We start from the raw sequence: 20,802 nt of genomic DNA, 5'->3' as shown, positions 1-20,802 counted from the left end.
TGTATTCAATAGCATTCTTGCACTTTCCAGGGTTGAACTACCACTGCTTCTGGATGAGAAATCTGCACTTTCACAGAATGTTGCAACTCATCGGGAGGACAAGGACCCACCGGAGGCTGACATCCCGCCTGAGGGTCTTTGTAGGGCCGTAGCTGAGAATGAGGGCTGGTTGAGGAGATTTCTCACTACGATTACTGAGGCCTTTCATCTGCTGCTGCCCTGCTCTTTATGTTTGATTCTTTGTTTCTGTGTGCAGCAGCCGGACCTGAAGGCACAGCAGTCGGCGGTGATGGACACTTCCTGTCTCTCACACACACTCCTTACACCCCTGATTAACTATCAATAAGAATCAACCTACTATTTAAATGTAGTATCCTCTACTCAATTGTTGTAAATACATCCACAAAGCATTTGCTGTCACTTTTTTTTTATTGAAATGTGGGTTGTATAAACTGAAATGGAAAATGTATGAAGGTGCCTTCTGGCTTTAAAAAAAAATTGATTTCCCTTTTTCATCAACAACACAACAGCTTTGTAAGCCTTCATTGCAAAATATGTTGTACATTTTTTACACCCCCCCCCTAAAAAAGATTAGCCAAAAACAAAGAATAAAATAAACAACAAAATTAAGTGTAAAAGATATCCTATACAGTTTTTAAAGAAATGTAACGATAATAATACCAGGTTTTGTTTCTAGAAAAATATAGTATGAGGGCAATACTGTGGCGCTGATCTTGTATATGAGATATTTCAATTCTTATGAGAATATGGCGGCCGTATACAAAATGGCGCCGCGGGCGTAAACAACAACGCAACGTCGGAGCTCTGTAAAAACAAAGCTGTCTATGTGGCGTGACAGTCTATTTGACACGATTTTTTATAACATTGTTGACGAATAGAAATACTGTTTTCTGGCATTTTACGGGGAAAATCTTCATTTTGGTATGAGGGCGCAGCGCCCCTGTTACGACGAAACCCTGATAATACATTATTGGAGACAAAATAATGAATAACAAACAATAATGAATATATAAAATATAAATAAAACATACAAAAGCAAAATAAATCGTATTTTAAACTAAATGCACTTATAGTCATGTAAAAAGAGTGACGTACATGTTAGTCAGAGCTTTTTTTTCTTTTTTGTTCAGTTATGATGAGGACACCGTTTGAGTGTTTTTATATGTTAGAAATGGTTGCCATGTCTTTCTGCCTTCATCCTAATCTTAAGGTTCTGTCTTTTGCATTCGCACTGTAACAATTAATAACCGATTAATTCGCTCATAATAGGCTCAAATGGGAAATATGTATTGCCCGACGTGATGAAACCAAAATGTGTGCCCTCAGCTCTGTGCTCTCATAAATCATGAGGCTGAACAGCTTCCTCTCTTTGAGGCTCCCCGTTTCCACAAAGGTCAACGTTGTCAGCACTGTATTCTCTCGGTAAAGAACAGTAAGAATACATTTTCCCCAAAGTTGAATTTGACGTGACAGATTTGCGTCGGTTATCCTTCCTGTGAGCAGATCCATTACTCACAAAGCTTCTGTAGGAATGAAAGCTCTTTCCTTTGACATTTCAATGTTTTTAGGGAAGACAATTCAGATAAAAAAGGGGGGGAAGCCATTCCTTACAATAAAACACTTTTTTGTAAATAAAGTTTTCTGAATTGTGAAAATATGCAAATGAGGCATTATCTAATTTGCATACATTTCAAGGGTCTGTAAGTACTTTTATTAAACTCTTATTACCTCTTATTAAACTACTTATGCAAAAAAAAGTTCCAAAGTTTTTATTGTTTTAATTTCCTTCGCCTTTATCCACATAGACAAGAGAGAATAAAACAAAAACAAACAAACAAATAAATAAAGTAGGCTTTTGTGTGTGAATGTAGAGTCACTGGTATGATTCAGAAGGTGTGGGGGACATTTGGATATCTCACTGTATTAGTACAGTAACAGCAGGACTCCACTTTTAAATGAATGTATGACCTGCCCAATCAAAATCCATCCCATCAACCCCGGAACACATTTTAAGTTACAAACACTGTTGGAAATATTTCTTTTTAGAAGTATTTAGTGTACGTTACTTTGAGAGGGGGCTCAAGGCTTACTATTTTGTGGGCATAATACCCCTTGCCCCCTCCCTTAGGACCATCACTGGATTAGCTATGATTCTGAAATCTTTGTTTGTCTTTAAGAAATCTTGTTAGCAGGCTGTTCCTGCATAATGATCGACAGACAACTGATGACGGAGATCCATCCACAGTATCGATTAGGCTAACTAATTTTAAGCTAGTAGCATTGTAGACAAGTATGTTTTTTAACTTGCATGAGGAGAAGTTGGGCGTAAGAAATTTGGTGAAAGTGTGGGGTGTGTGTATTTTCACGTTAACACACACAAAACACCGCCTGTTGTAACCAAGCCCTCAGGAAGTGCTCCGGACTCTGAGGAAAATATTCGTACTGCGGTACTACAATTTCCGTATCAGTCCGTGACGTCACCCGGCCCAGAGAGACTTTTTCCCATTGACTAACATTTGGAAAGAGACGTCTGTAAATCAGCGGATCATTTTTTTAAAGGTCCCCTATTATGCAAAATCCACTTTTTCCTTTATTTTATACATAAACATGTGTCTCCTCTGTGGAAAGAGATTCTGAAAGTTTCAGGAAAAAAGATTCTCTCACTTTTTGCATGATCCATTTATAAAAAAAACCTGTCTGAAAATGAGCTTATCAGATTTTGGCCACTTGGTGTCATAAAAATGTTTTGGCTTGTGTAACCATTAGCCAATAACCAATCAAGGTAACCCCCCCCCCCCACCTTATCACCTGAATCTCCACCTAGAGCACCATTGAGTTCTTTTTAACCAAATATCTCTCAGAGGGGCGTGGGGAGTGGCTCCTTATTTTCATCTAAAGTAACGGACAGAGAATCAGCACTTTTGAAACAGGGCTGAAACAGAGGGGATTATGGGATGCTACAATGCATGATCTGTTTGGTATTTCGAGCTTAACACTTCAGAGACATGTTTTGTATATATCTGAGACCTATAATATATTGATGAAAAACAATATAATAGGGGACCTTTAAAACTATAATAAACTACCCTGTATGAACACTTCTATAGCCCTTATTTAAATCATTAGGTCCTTAACACTAGAACCGCCAACGGGTACATTTTACCTGCAGCTGTTTTTTGATTGTATGTAACTTTTTTTCAATAAAATATTCAAGTCTCCCAGTCCGTGACTTTTCCTGAAAGTGTGTTATGTGTTGTTAAAAATTGTCAATATGTAGTCAGATTGAAAAAATTGCACAAAAAATGGCCATTTATATCCATTAGCGGCAGCAGGTAATATTTACCTCATAGAAAATGCAGCGATTGTCGCGCTATTGATTTTGTGCGTAAACATAAACATGGCGTGTTGCTATAGCAACGCCTTTTGTCTACTGCGGTTCCTTATAGATAGAGAGATAGATTGAGAGAGAGAGATAGATAGATAGATAGATAGTTATAGATAGATCGATAGATAGTTATAGATAGATAGATATCAAATCAAGTTTAGAGAGAGAGAGATAGATAGATAGATAGATAGATCGATAGATAGTTATCGATAGTTATAGATAGTTATAGATAGATAGATAGATAGTTATAGATAGATAGATAGATAGATAGATAGATAGATAGATAGTTATAGATAGATAGATAGATAGATAGATAGATAGTTATAGATAGATAGATAGTTATAGATAGAGCGCCGGTCATATTTCAGAAATGGACAAACGAAAGAGTCTCATGAATGTACAGGAGGCATTAGCGATGCTAAACCGTCTGAGCGAAGAAGAGTCTGATGGTGGGGAGGTGTCAGGACTGAGTGATGTGTCTTGGGTTTGTTCTGCCTCTGATGGGTCATCTGACAGCGATCCTGAGCCTCCGCGGAAAGTGAGGCCGTCCCATCCTGACCCTCCGCTTGAAGATGCGCTTACTGATGTACCAGCCCATGCAGAAGGTACGATACAAATACATAGGGTTGATAGCTTGTACAACATAGGCTATTCCTCACTCACTTCAGTGTTCCTATCTGTCAAACACGCTCTGACACACAGTGAAGCCACACATACACACACCATCTTACCGCTAAAAACACTCGGCCGCATATAGGACTCTGATATGATAACACACTCAACACTGCAGATAGCAACGTGTATATGTTTACCTGCTCTTCATGGGAGAATGACTAATACTACAAAATAAGACTATAGCCTACTTTTCTACAAATCGTATAAGATAGCCTATCAAGGCATATAGATAATGCCTTTTCTTTTTACAAATGATCTTTTCATTTCCTTTCGAGGCTGTAATATTATCAAATAAACATTTATGAAATATACTTTAGTCTAAAGTAGTGTTTTCCTCTCCTATTTAGTGTGTGCCACTGAGCTGTCACCAGCCCAAGAGATCGGGAAAGATGGCACAGTGTGGACGGTCATGGAGCCTTGCGGAGGCACAGGGAGACGGCAGATACAGAACATCCTCACGGAGTCTGCTGGCCCCACACAACACGCACGTCACAACATTACTGACAAACTCACAGCCTGTATGTGTCTGTGTGATAATGTAATGTTGGAGGAAATCCGTGATTGCACCATTGCTGAAGCGCGGAGAGATAATGGAGACAGAGCCACCTGGGATGTCTCTATTATGGAGCTGAAGGCCTTTATTGCGCTTCTCTATGTGAGAGGTGCATATTGTGGGAAGAACATAGAGATGGAGAGTTTCTGGTCCGAGCAGTGGGGCAGCTGACGTTGACAGTAAATACATGCTGCCCTTACCTGGGAAAAGATGCCAGCAGGCCAGCAACACAACGGCTAGGAGAGAATGTGGTGCTGAGGCTGGTGGAGCCCTTTGTTGGTAAGGGAAGAAATATAACAACAGACAATTTCTTTATCTCCCTTCCTCTCGCCAAAGCGCTTCTCTCCAAAAACACCAGCCTCGTGGGAACCATCAAGCGCAACAAGCGGGAGCTCCCACCCTCTGCACCAAGGTGCTGAAAAGCGATAAAGTGGTGCTCTCTGTGTATCAGTGTAAGGCTAGGAGAAACGTCACCATACTGAGCACGCAACACCAGCATGTGGCCATCTCCACAGAAAGGGAAAAAAAGCCAGAGACGGTGGAATACTATAACCACTCAAAAGTGGGGGTTGACGTGCTCGACCAAATGGCTCGCCAATATTCGGTGAAAGGTATTATTAGGGTCTGAGACCTAGGTCGGCGAAGACCCTATTGAAATCGGTCGCGCAGCGACCGATAAACCTTTGACCCCCGCAACATATGTGAAAACTCACCAAATGTTGCACGCGCGTCAGAAGTGGTGCAACTTCAGATGTGTAATTGGTTCCGGAACTTTGCGTCAAAAATTGCGTAGGCCACGCCCACTTCCGTTTTTAACGTAAACTCCCCCCACTTTAACTTTCACGTAAACGAACGAAACTCGCTACGCATATCTAGGGTGCGGAGACAAACCAAAAAGCCTCTTGGAGGGGTGTAAAATAACGTACAGGAAGCCGGCCATTTTGAATTTGGAGTCGGAAAAACGCGATTTATCGTGTTTTTCGTCCTCCGCACGAAATCTATCTTCTCCCAGGGACTTTATCCGTACGACTCGAAATTCGTCGGGTAGCGTCTCGAGACATGGGCAATTCAAAGTTATCACGGAAGTTTTTTTCTTTCGCACGGCGTAGCCGTGATTTGGCGCCAAAGTTCGCGTTCATTCGATGCTAGGCGATCCCTCGCCATGGAACACGATGATGTCATAACGCCAACTGACATACTCAGAACGCCACCAAACTTCACGTGATGGTTAACACTGCGGCCCTGAACAGCTCTACGTCAAATGTGATGTTACTTAATATGGCGTTACCATGGCAACGCATCCCTCGCCATAAAACACGGTGTCGCTGTAACTCCAATGGACACGGTCCCATCGTCCCCCAATCTTCACTTTTATATCACCGGTCCATGCCTCAACAGCTCTACGCCAATTATGGGATGTCATCATATGCCGTTGCCATGGCGACAGAACCCTCGCCATAAAACACAATGTTGTCTTAAGTCAATGGAAAATGATCCAAACTGCACCAGACTTCAGATGATGGCTACTAGTCCGGCCCTCAACACCTCAATATGACAATAATGAGTTTTCCTCTAAAGCTGTTGCCATGGCAACGCATACCTCGCCGTTAAGCATGATATTGCCATAACTCCTGTGTAAATGGTAAAAAAGTGTTCAAACTTTACATGTGTGCTAACGGTACAGCCCTAAAGACATATATGTGTCAGTTTTGAGATTTCGTCAAATGCCGTTGCCATGGTAACAAAATGGTCGCTGTGAAACACGGTTTTCTCATAACTCCAGTTAACATGGTCCAAACGGCCCAGAACTTCACAGGTTTGATAACGATGCAGCCCTCAACACATCTAGGCATATTATGGGGTGTCATCAAATGCCGTTGCCATGGCGACAGATCACTCGCCATCAAACACAATGTTTATGATACTGCTGTAAATCCCATGTACGTTGTCCGATCGGCCTGAAACTTTCCACGTTTGTCAACGTCCGAGTCCTCGAGACACCTAGACACACACCTCGACGTGCGGACAACAGCCTGCGGAGCGTCGAAGACCCGCTCAACGCTGCTTGCAGCTTTAATTGTTATTATTATTAGGCGCCGCTTTCCACCTTCTTCTCCAGTAGGACTCAGATGAGGGTGTACTCTTATGTGTGGCTGTGAACATTTTTTTTTATTATGAAGGGCAGACCATCTATTTGTATTTATTTTTTTGTTTTTTTTTAGAAAGGGGAAGGTTATATAAGATTTTATTCTTCTCCCTGCTCCTTTTCGCTCAATGGTGTGTAGAGACATGTTTTGTTGGCAATTATTGTACATTTGGCTATGCGTACCATGAGCGGGACAAATAAAAATGAAATGAAATATCCCAACCAATCAGCTACTGTGGTGACTTGCACAGTGGAGCTTATCATGTTTGTTAGATAATGGGCCCTGCAGTCTTTGGATCAACAGGGACAGTGAGGGGGCTTAAAGTCTCTTGATACAATCTTGGCCCCCATTCCCTGTTCAATAAAGCACTATAAACAAGACTGGATAACACTGTGGTCATCATCTAGAAGTTAATAATGAAAAATAATCAAACTGAGTTCTTAGAAGTCCATTCAAACACATTCGACAGCTGTAGTAGATACTGTATCAGGTCACCATTGTCTTTAAATGCTTTCACACCTCAGGGGCAGATACGCCATGATTGTATCACAATATCATAGCTAATCACATCTCTGTGGTCTTGTATCTCATAGCATCTCTAGCTCTGATGTTTAGATCTAACTTTGAAAAGGGTGATGTTAGTTTCCCCTTTTTATGTTTGCATACAGCACACAAAAACAAACAGGTTTTGGACCAAACTTCTTCACAAAGACAGAAAAAAACATTTATGTACATAGAAGATTTGGATATAAAAAGAGATTCAAGTAGAAACACAACACATATTCTGTAGTACCACCAAGGTAAAAGACAGCATATGATACTTTATGAAGACTCCTGTACTTTTACTTAAGTAGGATTTTGAACACAGGAAATAATTGCTCATATTACTCATTAAAAAAAGTATCTTTGCATTGATGTTTGATACTTTTAATCACAGTAAGTCAAGGATCTGAGTACTATAACTACACAAACCATCGTAATTTAATTATTTATTTACTTTTTGTTCAATGGCAACTTTCTTTGGACATGCAGCTATCTGCAGTATTGTGATGGCTCATTTTTCTCCTTGACCTTTTTGAATATTTGAACACAAGCTTTCCCTACCTTTCCTTAGCAAAGAGTTTTCAATTGTTTAGGATTAAGACTAAAGATTTAAGAAATACTTTATAAATCCACAAGGGGAAATTACATTTGTCCCAACCCTGACCCCTTTCACTCTGTTGTTATTGACATGACATCACACACATACTTTAACCACACTCTATTCATGTTTTGGTAGCCAAGTGCATATACTGGTATGATAATTATATTCTGATTCTGATTCTGATAACTGTTTGTTTTAAAAAAAAATCACATGACTGAATGTTAACCAGGGTTTTCAGTCATTAACACTTTGGTTTAAAGCATCATACTCATTCTAAACAACTTTTTAAACTATTTATTGGAAGCTGTGGGGAATTAAAGCAGAAGACATGAGCGGAGAAGTATTTTGCGTTGGCTCTTTCCTGAACTTCAGTTTTTGGTGCTCCCATATCAACTGCTGAACTGGATGGTTAACTTTCTGCTGAGAAACATTTGACCTTTGTTATAACAAAATAAACAATCCATGAAATTACACGGCTAAAAATCGATAGTTCTCTTGCAGCTGCTGTGTTGCAATAATCAGATACACTTACACAAGATACAGAATTGTTGGGACACTAACACCCATACCATACATGTCAATCTGAATTAAAAGCTTGAAATAACACAAGATAAAGATTACACAAGATGATAAGTGAAAAACAAGTTAAGGTTTAGCAGCCGAAAGAAGTGAAACTTACTTACAGAACTTTGTGTTCCAAACCAGAAGTCATCATTCCAATGGCAATGATCTTGTTTTTGACTGATTCAACATGATGTTTTGTGTCAGAGAACAACAAACATGACATGGTTCTGTTACACGTTGGTAGCTTAAATACAAATACAAAATATTTGAGATTATGCAAGGGAAGGCCATGTGGCAAGACCAACCTGAGGCCTGTACTACGAAGCTGGTTCAACCTAACCATATGTTTGAGTTAGCCGGTTGGCCCAATCCAAAACATACGCGCTCTGGCTAAACTGTACTACGACGCTGGTTATCAAGTGGATCGCTCAAGCCAGCCGTGTCCTATCTAGTTAGGTGCGCGTTCACATGAAAGGGGTGGTATTTGGAGCATTCGACCAATCTCAAACACGGACAAGCGTACTGACAGCGCAGCGTCATACTTCCTGAATGAAAAGTGAACTTTAATATTAGTCAAATATGAAGAAGTTGAACTTTAAACATCCATGACTTAAACACTTTATCCAGGATAAAAGCCACATAGCTGCACCTGCAAGGTGATTAGAGCTGGTAAAAGAAAAAGTGTTTGAATGCGTACATTAACAGGTTTATGAAATCACTGCCCCGTCCAAGACACGAGTGGATCTGACTTTAATTAGGAGAATTTGACTCGAGTGTTTCGTCAACTTAATGTGTTGCTTAAAATAATACTTCTGCATACAGTATGTGACACTGTGAGTGTTGCACGGCCAGATACGGCTCAAGAAGCTGACTCAAATAAGGAAATATATGATACATTATGATGTGATATGATATGAATGATAATGGGACACATCGACATCTGCACTCACAGTGCCGCGGACTGTACTTAATGTTACTCTGATCCGGTTACTTATGTCGTGGCAGATATTTAAGTAAGCTTTCTTAACGCAAATGTTATAATAGTCAGATTGCTCTGAAGATGGGAGGGGATATTCTATTAATTTTCACGTTCACACAGTCAGTTGATTTTGGCCGGCCGTCTTTCCTGCAACGGCAGTTTTTCTGTATTTCCTCTATCCTGTAATATGAATTGATCGATTTAAACTCCGCACACGGAGCTCTGATTGGTCAGCAGGCGGTGCTTTCACTGAGTTGATCTCTTAGCCTGCAACCTAACCTGCTCCGGAGCAGGTTTGCCGCTCAGCATAAGTTACCATGGAAATCTAGCCTGCTAAAAAGAGAACCAGCGTCGTAGGACCGGAAAGCCAGAGATTTCCCTGAAGTCAGCCGGCTAAGCGAAAATCCGGCTTCGTAGTACAGGCCTCTGGTCTCACCAGAATGCGTGACTCCACCACGACTCCTTAACACCGCAGTGCGTGGTGGAGTCACAAACTTTGCTACATTTACGTGTCTGCACCACGCAAACAACCCCAATGTAAAGTGAATGAGGCTCCTTTGTCCTTAACCCTAGCCCTGAACAGCTCTACGCCAATTATGGGATGTCATCATATGCCGTTGCCATGGTGACAGATCCCTCGCCATGAAACACAGTGTTGTCATAACTCGATGGAAAATGGTCCAAACTGCACCAGACTTCAGATGACAGTTAATGGTCCGGCCCTCAACACCTCAATATGACAAAAGTGAGTTTTCCTCAAAAGCTGTTGCCATGGCAATGTATCCCTCGCCGTTAAGCACGATATTGCTATAACTCCTGTGTAAATGATAAAAAAAGTGTTCAAACTGTACATGTGTGCTAACAGTACAGCCCTTAAGACATATATGTGTCAGTTTTGAGATTTCGTCAAATGCCGTTGCCATGGTAACAAAATGGTCGCCGTGAAACACGGTTTTCTCATAACTCCAGTTAAGATGCTCCAAACGGCCCAGAACTTCACAGGTTTGATAACGATGCAGCCTTCAACACATCTAGGCGTATTATGGGGTGTCATAAAATTCCGTTGCCATGGCGACAGATCACTCGCCATCAAACACAATGTTTATGATACTGCTGTAACTCCTAAATACATTGTCCAATCGGCCTGAAACTTCCCACGTTTGCCAGCGGCCGAGTCCTCGAGACACCTACACACACACCTCGACGTGCGGACAACAGCCTGTGGAGCGTCGAAGACCCGCTCAACGCTGCTTGCAGCTTTAATTGTTATTATTATTATTATTATCATTATTATTTACAATACGTTTAATATGTTGGGTGTTCATATGTTGTAATTGTTCAGTACTGATTTAAGGGTAATGCTGTCTGATTGCTAGTATCCTCTGACAGACCTGTGTATTTTGCTGTCCCTTCAAGAGTATAGAATTTTCGACCACATTGTTTAGCAATATTGATAATTGTGCATATTTTCGTTAGGTAAAAAATGTACTTTGAATAAGAAGCGTTTATTTTCGATAAACATTTTTATTTTGACTTTTAAAGTTTTGTATGCGTAATTGTTTGGATGCACGCACGTCCTAAACAAACAAGCAGGAAGAACACCTTAGATTCTATTCCATTATTATTATTATTATTATTATTATTATTATTATTATGTAGGCCTAAAACACTGCATTGGTCAATCGTTTTTACTAAATCCTCTGTTTCTCTCAGGTGGCACGCGTAGATGGCCCGTTGCTGTGTTCTACAATGTGCTGGACCTCGCTGCCATCAATGCCTGGGTGCTGTACCGGAGCTGCATGAGCCAGAACATACCAAGAAGGGACTTCATGCTTCAGCTGGCACAGGAGCTGCGCGCTGAGTGGATGGCATCAAAAGCGCCACCACTTGCGGACGTGCCCTTCACCGGTGCAGAAGAGTGCAGGAGAATGGGTGTGGGGATGCTGTGTGTGGCAAATGCACAGCCAAGGTGCTGAATCTTTGCACAAATTGTGTGTTTGTGAAGCGTTGATCGATGTGTTGTAATTGGTTATTTGTCTTCTTCTCTGATGTTTTGCGTTATTTTTATATGTTCTGTGTTATCTGCTGTTCAATTATATAAAAAATACATTATTATATTATATTATTGTCATGTTGTTGTTTTTTTACGAGTAGAAGGCTATTAACCTGTTAAATCAGCAATAAGCGAATAAGCGATAATTTATACTTCATGCTATCTGCACAAACTATATCATATGAAAGCTGAGAGTCCACAGATTATATTGGTATACGTTTCATCCCTGTGCGATCAAAACTCACTGTTCTTGTATGATAAATAGAAGAACATTGTACCTTGAAAATCAATGCATTCTAATAGCGGGTACATTTGACCCGTTGGCGGTTTTAGGTACAGTATACAGCGACCCCTGGCGGTTCTAGTGTTAAAGTTGTAAAATGCGCTAAAAGCCGAATCCAGATTTATTTTCTCTCTCCATTCATTCTTCTGAGCCAAGAGCGGGAGATCGGGGGCGGGGCTTAAGGGACAACTCAACTGCGCATGCTTTATGAGCCAGGATGGGTAATTTGTGACGAGAATCTCAGTCCATTTTGTCTTCATGAGCCAATGAGCAGCTCTCATAGAAATGAACGAGGGCCATCCTCTGACGCTGTATCCAGTTCTTATTATACATCCATGGGTGTAATGCCTCTGCCGTTAAGTTGCTCCAACGCCCTAGTTATCATCTTAACATCTTTAACATTCTGAAATCCAATACTTTGTCATTATTTATGAACAGAAACCCACTGTCTCGGACCCTGCAGTGTGACAGCCTGTCATTCATTCTTTCATTATTGTCCGAATATGGTGATAAAAGTTCCATATTCTGAAAACCAAGACCTCGTTTGTTTAGAATCAACCAAAACCCCAAAAGGTCCAAAACACGAGTTTATGACATGAATCCACGGTTATTTCAGAATGTATTTGTTCCATAAAGTGTATGTTGATGGGTGAGATTTTATCCATGTTACCGGAACTAATGTAAGTGCATCTGTTTAACAATTGTAGAAGATATTTCCTTGCCCATCAATGCCTTCCAGTATTACTCCTAGCAGTGTAACAAAGCTTTAACAGTACTTGTGGTTATCCATATATATGCATGAAATAAAGATGCATATAAACTCTACAATGCTGGTATCCTGTTTCCTCTACTCCATCTGTCTCGTGCTTCAGGTGCTGTGGTCCTCAGTGGCTTGTGATTGACTTGACAAATGTGTTGTGTTGCGGCACTCTGACAGCGTATCCCCACCTGGTCCCACCGTAACACTCCCCCCCCATCCATCATCCTGAGATCTGCGGCGGCCATCAGTCTCAATAAAGAAGTAAACAAACAGAAAGCTGAATGTCACTGTCATCACTCGTGCGTCATTCTTTATCATCGGTGCTGTAATTACGATGATATATTTAGAGGAGGGAATGAACTCACACATTTGTTACAATGCAGTTATTTAAACCGTTAAACAATAAAACTCCACTTCCTTCAGGAGCTGCTTCATGACTCTGGCAATGCTCTACCGTTCTGTGATTGGATAAAGTCCTTCCTACAGCCAGGACTTGGTTTAACCAAACATTCTAGCATGTGCACTTCACTCTGCATTAGCCAATCGGCTTGCTGGTCCCTCACTGTAAGTCAGACCAAACCCCTCAACTAAAAACCAAAATGGTGGAAGGAGGTCCCTATTGATATCAGGACAGCAGAAAGTGTACACATCATCCAATCAGAGTTCATTTATATAGCCCAATGTCACAAAACACATTTGTGTAAACACACAAAAAGAAAACGGAATTCTCACTTCTGGCTCAGTGGTTGATCCCCACAGTAAAAAGGACAAAGTGTCCTTTGGCAAGATTCTAAAACCCAAAATTGCTCCCTTAGGCATGTCTACGTTATAGAAGTATATACTAGTTGCTTTGGATAAGATACATGTAATGTTGCCAAGTTAGTATTTTTTTAACCTCAGGGAGTTACCAGTGTTGTCAGATTCTGACACGACAAACATCTTCATCACCTCTGTGTTCCTCATGCCTGTTGTCAGGCCTTGGTCAGGCAGCAGTAAGCCCCCCCCCCCTTCCTACAGCCTGCTCTCATAGAAGGAGTCAAGGCTCTCCCTCACAAATCAGGCATGACATGGGGTTGCTTTGAGTTCAATAAAGGAATTGCTTTGGCCGTTATGCACCAAAGCTGCAGCTCATAGTTCATTCCAGGCAGCCCGTCTGCTACACAACTGTTCCCATACAGCTCACCCCAGAAATGTTCAGAGGAGAACATATTTATCCTGGATCAGGGTCGCAGTTTGAAGCGAGGGGTTAAAGTTGTGAATTGAAACCAAACCAATACTCTTGTGCTGATATTAGCTCAGTCTATAGGGACTTGCAGAACAGACTAAGTATGGGGTGTTAACTGGTCATTTGAAAGGGGTCAATTTGCCTCTTGGACATGGTCAGGTTGCCCTTTAGCAAGGCACCTGATGGGCTGCAGTGGTTAGAGCTGGTGGCCCAGGTACTGGGGCTCAGTCCCTGGCAGATGCAAGTTCAAACCCTGCCTTACCCATGTCATCCTCTCCATCTTCACCTCTTAACACTGTCACTCTCCAATAAAGGCTAATCTGGCCCAAGAAAAAAGCACCAGTCCCCCTCACTAACCCGCGGGCGCAGTATAACAGCTGCCCACTGCTTGAACTAGGAAAGGTTACTTGCAGAGGCTAAATATTACTTTGCATTCAGTGCTTTGTGATTGTGTGCGACGATTAAAGGGTAAACTCTTTGGAATCCTCCATTTCCACACAGAACATGTTTAGATTCAATACATGTATTTGGTTTGACTTACAAAGTATATTGAAACCTCTGAATGTGGACTTTTGGTTTACTCAGGACACAAATAGTGATATACTGCGTTAGTGTGCCTTTATAATTACTGTTACATGTTACAATGATAACAAATCTGCCACTTTATATTGTAGAATTTGTTAAATTAAAGCAGTCTTTAATTGTTTGTCCTAAACATAGCCATATATGCTTTTGAAATGTAACATGTCTTTGAAAAAATAACAGTATACAGTGTATATAGTGTATCTTTAGCTTGAAAATACATAGATGTGTTATCTATAAAATAAATAAATAGACAGACAGATACTTTATCAATCCCAAATTCGGAAATTATTTAACAGCAGCAGTGTGTTCAGGTATTAAAATATTTAAAGTTGGAATAAAGTATAAACTACACAACACAAGTATAATGCACAGCAATCCATAAGATAAGTCCGATATGTTCATGAAAACTCCCCAGGAGGCACCAACACTAACGTGGCCGAGTGGACTCCGGAGTTTGCTGCATGAGTTGTACTGTATGATCTGTGGTGTAGTGGGCTGTCACTCAAAAACTGAGTAGCCAATGGGGACGCACCCCTGAAAGTCCCGCCCACCTGGGATGTTTGTGTCAGAATCGAAAACAAAAAATGAGGGAGCGCAAACGAGAAAGCTGCAGCGAGAGCAAAAGTCTGATCATTGAGAAAGAAGCAAAGAGAAATGCAAAAACATATGTTAAAACAAAGAAAAAATACTTATAGTTGATTACACAAATGATTTGTTTGCAACTTATAGTTTTATTTGTTTTAATTTATTTTATTTTGCTTGACTCCGTTTTTTTTTCTCTTAAACTCTTAGTTTTGCTTGATTCTGAGAAAGTGTTGCTTTATCTTTATGAAACAAAACTAATCCCATAATAATCACATCTGTGTGACTGAGTGAAAGATAAAGAAGACAGGAAACAGAAGGATAATGAGACAGACTATAGAGGCCTTTCCTGCCTCCTAGTGGCATCATGGGTAAAGACAAGAGAACAGACTCCTGATGGAGCAGCAGTCAGATCTGTGTCTGCTGCATATCCTCCTGATATCAAATCGATCATATCTGTTTATAATCTGCTGCTGAATGCTTATCCAAAGGCTTTTATGCAAAGTACTTCCTGTTTATCGGCACCCCGCTTTACAGTCATGGTATTTATGTTTATGGAAACTTAGAAATGCACTTTAAATGGTAAAAAGAAAAAAATATAGTAATGAAATATGATTTACATAATGTGTCTGCGTCCAGTTTATAGGTGCATTTCAATTGTTATTCTTAAAAGATATAAAGGGAAACGCAATAAAATGAAGACAACCATAATAATAAACCTCTTTTAAAAATAATCAAAATTACAGTTAAAACAAGCGAAGTTTAGATCTTTTTTTACTGAATTATGTCTAATTTCATTTAAAATAAAATTAGAAAATTGGATTTCAAATCAATGAGGAATTGTTAAGATTCATAATTTTGATAGCTACTTAATCTGTGTGTGTGTGTGTGTGTGTGTGTGTGTGTGTGTGTGTGTGTGTGTGTGTGTGCGCGCGTGTGTGTGTCTGTGTGTGTGTGTGTGTGTGTGTGTGTGTGCGCGTGTGTGTGTGTGTGTGTGTGTGCGTGTGTGTGCGTGTGTGTGTCTGTCTGTTGACTGTGTTGGTGACGTAACGGCCCCTCTCCTCCCTCCCTCTCGCTTTTTCTCTCTCTCTCTCTCCCACACACACACACACACACACACACACACACACACACACACACACACACACACACACACACACACACACACACACACACACACACACACACACACACACACAGGAGCGCGGTGAGGCAGGAGCAGCAGACGCTCAGTGCCTCTCTCAGTGTGCGGAGCGGAGGAGGAGGACCGTCGGCATGCCTCAGCTCCGGGAATATCTCTCCCCCCTCTCAGTGTCTCTCTCGCCGCTCTCTCCTCTCCTGCCCGAGAGTTCACTTTTCTCCGTCTCCTCTCCGGACCAGGCGCTAAAGGAGAGCCGGCCGCGCGTCATGGTGCGTCTTTGCGCATTATTTCTGGATCTTTAAAACAAAAGTGAATTCTTTTTTTGCCTGGACTAAAATGAAGTGCTTTTTCTGTGTGGAGGGAAAGAGGAGCAGCGTTGGGCAGCCTCTCTGTGAATATCTGGCTGCAGCTGCTGGTGATCTGTGTGAAGAGTAAATCGGCGCTCTCTGGAAGGAAAAAGGGGTTGCAGTAAGCGGCTTTTTCTCCCTTATGCATCTGACAATGTGCCAAGTCCATCCACCACATAGGATCCAGTTCATTTCTCATGGTTTGGCTCTTTTTCTTTTCCTGGATTGATTTTATTTTATTTTTATGGGAAAGGATTTGGGATTTTTAACCAAAGTGAAGGTCAATGGAGAGATTTTACGGCCCCGTTTTAACACCCAGTAACGGCTGTGCCTGTGTGTGAGTGAGTGTTTGTGTGTGTGAGCGCCTCTACCTCCTTTTTCCCTATCTCCCTGCTCTGAGAACTCACCCCTTGCTTTTTTCCCCCATCCACGGCTCATGCTGCAAGTTAAATGCTGGATCTATATTTCAGCGACCATTTTTGGCTGTAAAAATGCTGAGCGGCGTCCTCATGCTGAGCGTCCTCACGGTCACCAGCCTGACACCAGCCGAGACGGAGAGCCGCAAAACATCCTCCTCCAAAGAGATCTGCAAGACCCGCTGCAGCTGCGAGGAGCGCGAGAACATCCTGAACATCAACTGTGAGAATAAAGGATTTACCACGGTCACTCTGTTCCAGGCGCCCCCAAATAAAATCTCCCAGCTTTTTCTAAACGGAAACTTCCTGTCACGGCTCGGCGCCAATGAGTTTGTCAATTATGGCAATGTCACCTCACTGCATCTGGGGAATAACGGCTTGCAGGAGATCCGAACGGGCGCTTTTAACGGGCTGCGCTTCCTCAAGCGGCTCCACTTGAACAACAACAACCTGGAGGTGATCAAAGAGGACAGCTTCGCAGGGCTGGAGAGTTTGGAGTATTTACAGGCAGACTATAATTATATCAGCGCCATAGAGCCGGGTGCGTTCAGTAGGCTGAATAAGCTCAAAGTGCTGATCCTGAATGACAACCTGCTGTTGTCTCTGCCTCCCAACATCTTCCGCTTTGTGCTCCTCACACACTTGGATTTACGGGGCAACCGGCTCAAGAATCTGCCGTTTGCCGGGGTTCTGGAGCACATAGGGGGCATCATGGAGATCCAGCTGGAGGAGAACCCATGGAATTGCACCTGCGATCTGATTGCCCTCAAATCCTGGCTGGACACTATTACTGTGTTTGTGGGGGACATCGTGTGTGAGACGCCGTTCAGGCTGCACGGTAAAGACATCACGCAGCTTATAAAGCAGGATCTGTGCCCACGCAGGAATGCTGGGGAGCGTGTGCACCCCCCCTCTGACTCTCACTTTCAAGGGGCCCTGCCCCCGACCTACCTCCCCGGCATGATCACCCCCACCCGTGCACCCAAAGCTTCCCGTCCACCCAAAATGCGCTACAGGCCCACCCCTCGCATCTCAAAGGACAAACATGTTTTTGGGCCTATAATGGTTTACCAGACACGCTCCCCCGTGCCCATGTTATGTCCCAGCGTGTGCGTGTGCACGTCACAGAACCCTGACAGTGGATTGAACATCAATTGCCAAGAGCGAAAGTTGCATAACATCAGCGAGCTGAACCCCAAGCCCTCCTACCCAAAGAAATTCCACCTGACTGGTAACTACCTACAAGTGATTTACAGAACTGATCTGGCTGAGTACAGCTCGCTGGAGCTGCTTCATTTAGGAAATAACAGGATAGCAGTGATTCAGGAAGGAGCCTTTGAGAACCTAACAAACCTCAGACGGCTCTACCTGAACGGGAATTACATTGAATCTCTTTCTCAGTCTCTTTTCTTTGGCCTGCAGTCGCTGCAGTATCTGTATTTGGAATACAACATCATCAAAGACATTTTACCACAAACATTTAACGCTTTGCATAACCTCCAGCTGCTCTTTCTGAACAACAACCTGCTGAGGTCGCTCCCTGACAATGTGTTCGGTGGCACCATGCTAACCAGACTCAACTTGAGGAATAACCACTTCTCCTACCTGGCAGTCCGAGGGGTTCTGGACCAGCTGTCAGCGTTCATCCAGATCGACCTGCAGGAGAACCCCTGGGACTGCACCTGTGACATCGTGGCGCTCAAGAACTGGATGGAGCTGTCCAGCACCAGCGTGGTGGTGAACGAGATCACGTGTGATTCGCCCTCCAAGCACGCGGGTCGCCTGCTGCGGTCACTACGCAACGAGGCAATCTGCCCCGAGCCCAGCGAGACCCCCACGCCACAAAATGCACCCCCTACAAAAGCCCCCACATTGATAAGCCCTGCTACTGAGGCCCCCACCCCTTCTGCTTTTATCTCAGTCAGCCCAACCGAATCTCGACTCCAGACCCCCGAGTTACACCCCGAGGTGCCGCTCTCAGTCCTGATTCTGGGGCTTCTCGTGGTCTTCATCCTGTCGGTCTGCTTTGGAGCAGGCCTCTTTGTTTTTGTTCTGAAGCGACGCAAAGGAGTGGAACATGTCCCCACAGGCAGCAACAACATCGACCTGAACTCTTTTCAAGTCCAATACGGCTCCTACACTCCTGAACCCACCCAAGACAAAGCCTCGGAAAGCCACGTTTATAACTACATCCCCCCACCTGTGGGCTCCATGTGCCAAAACCCTATTTACCTGCAGAAGGATGGCGAACAGGTGGCGTACTACCGCAACCTGAAGGAGCTCAGCTTTGGGCCCCTGGACGCCAAGAAGGACGCTCTCACCCGAAGTCCAGGGGCCTACACCATCAGCACAATAGATTTTATGGATAAACCTCCAACTACGTGCGGTTTGACCTCCCCGGAACCTCCTGAAATGTTGTATCAGAATTTAGGGGAAAGGCCCCACAAAGATCTTCCCGCGGCTGGAGGACCCCCACCGTTCCATTACAACTTTTGCACTTTACCTAAGAGACCTTGCATCGTGCCCCCCTACGAGGTTGCAACAGCCCGGCGGCATATCACCAACCAGGACAGGTTGAACAAAACGGTTCTGTACGGGACCCCCAGGAAATACTACGGGGCGGAACACCTTTCCAAAAACAATGAGCACCCGCTGCTGCTCCCCGGGAAGCTAAAAACAGAACCGGACTACCTGGAGGTTCTGGAGAAACAGACTGCGATGAGCCAACTGTAATATAGCGACTATGCCCCCCCCCTCCAGGTTCTGTGCAGCATTCATAATAATCACGCAGTTACTGTAATAATCGCCCTCTCTATATATCTATCTTATCTATCTGTGTTCAATCCTACATGATTGACTGGGAGCCAATCCTTTGACGATATTTTTTTCTCTCTTCCTTTCCTTCTCTTTCTTGTTTTTCGAGATGTATAAAAGGAGTATATTATTATGCAGTTCTATATTTTCTCTGGAAAGATATAAATTATTTCCTCTTTTTTTGGAAAATTCTAAAAAGACTTTGACGACGGCAGGTAAACAATGGGCAGGACTGTGTACAAATACGGCTTTGTGCTTTTCATGAAACTGTATTCTATTTTCCCTGTGACAAACGAAAAAAAAACGTGTGAAATGATTATTCTTTGTAGAAGAGGACATGCTACAGATTGACATTCCTGTACATACTCAGCAGACACAGATAAATGGTGAGTGTTAAAACCATAAAAAGAAAACTTTTCAAAATCCAACAAGCGGCAAATCTTACTCTACTTACTCCAGAAAGTGCCTTTGCACTCAAATATTTTATCAACAAAGCTCTCTGCGAAATGCAAATGTTCCTTTTTTTGAAAGTGCTGTATTTTAAAGAATCAAATCTTTATGTAAAATAGAAGACTTATTTGTCTGTTTAAAAAGAAAAAAATGAGACTGGGTGTGAAATGAGTTCTTGATGAGGAGAATCATGTTTATTTTGCTTTGAATATGAAGTGTCTTTGGATGTACAACTTATAGAGAATATTGTATGCTATAGGGGAGCAATACAGCGCGGCGATGTTGCGCCATTAAACTTTCACTGAAGCACTTTGTCAACATCCTGAGCCTGAGGTACATTTTGTTCACACTGTGCTTGATTACTTTGATGCTGTGGTTTGCTGTGGACTGCATTAATGTGCGTGTGTGTGTGTGTGTGTGTGTGTGTGTGTGTGTGTGTGTGTGTGTGTGTGTGTGTGTGTGTGGGGAGACCGGAGAAAATGAAAGTGGAGCGTGCCTGCAGCTCCTCCAATGATTGACGAGGTGGATGTTTTTTGCTCCTTCTGAGTTGACTGATTGCCACTGCTTCCATCTTTCTACTCTGACACAGCTTTTCAAGCCTTTTCTCCAAATTCCCTCTCCTCTCTGTGAAATATCCACTCCATCAGTTTGATGGTGTGCAGACACAACTAATGTTTG

At 42.6% G+C, this 20,802-nt stretch overlaps 1 protein-coding gene and 1 pseudogene across 1 annotated transcript; both read left to right on the top strand.

Annotated features, from left to right (window-relative positions):
• The first annotated feature begins 3,978 nt into the window (after positions 1-3,978).
• On the top strand, positions 3,979-13,594 carry LOC117470836 (annotated as a pseudogene).
• A 2,619-nt stretch (positions 13,595-16,213) lies between these two features.
• On the top strand, positions 16,214-20,444 carry slitrk2 (SLIT and NTRK-like family, member 2). Its single transcript, XM_034115708.1, has one exon. The coding sequence runs from the start codon at positions 16,936-16,938 to the stop codon at positions 19,591-19,593; it is 2,658 nt and encodes an 885-aa protein (XP_033971599.1). The 5' UTR covers positions 16,214-16,935; the 3' UTR covers positions 19,594-20,444.
• Positions 20,445-20,802: the final 358 nt, after the last annotated feature.

The sequence above is a fragment of the Trematomus bernacchii genome, unplaced genomic scaffold (assembly GCF_902827165.1).
Source record: "Trematomus bernacchii unplaced genomic scaffold, fTreBer1.1, whole genome shotgun sequence".
NCBI lineage: Eukaryota > Metazoa > Chordata > Actinopteri > Perciformes > Nototheniidae > Trematomus > Trematomus bernacchii.
The sequence above is the reverse complement of the archived record's forward strand: the minus strand, read 5'-3'. Positions and strand labels throughout refer to the sequence as shown.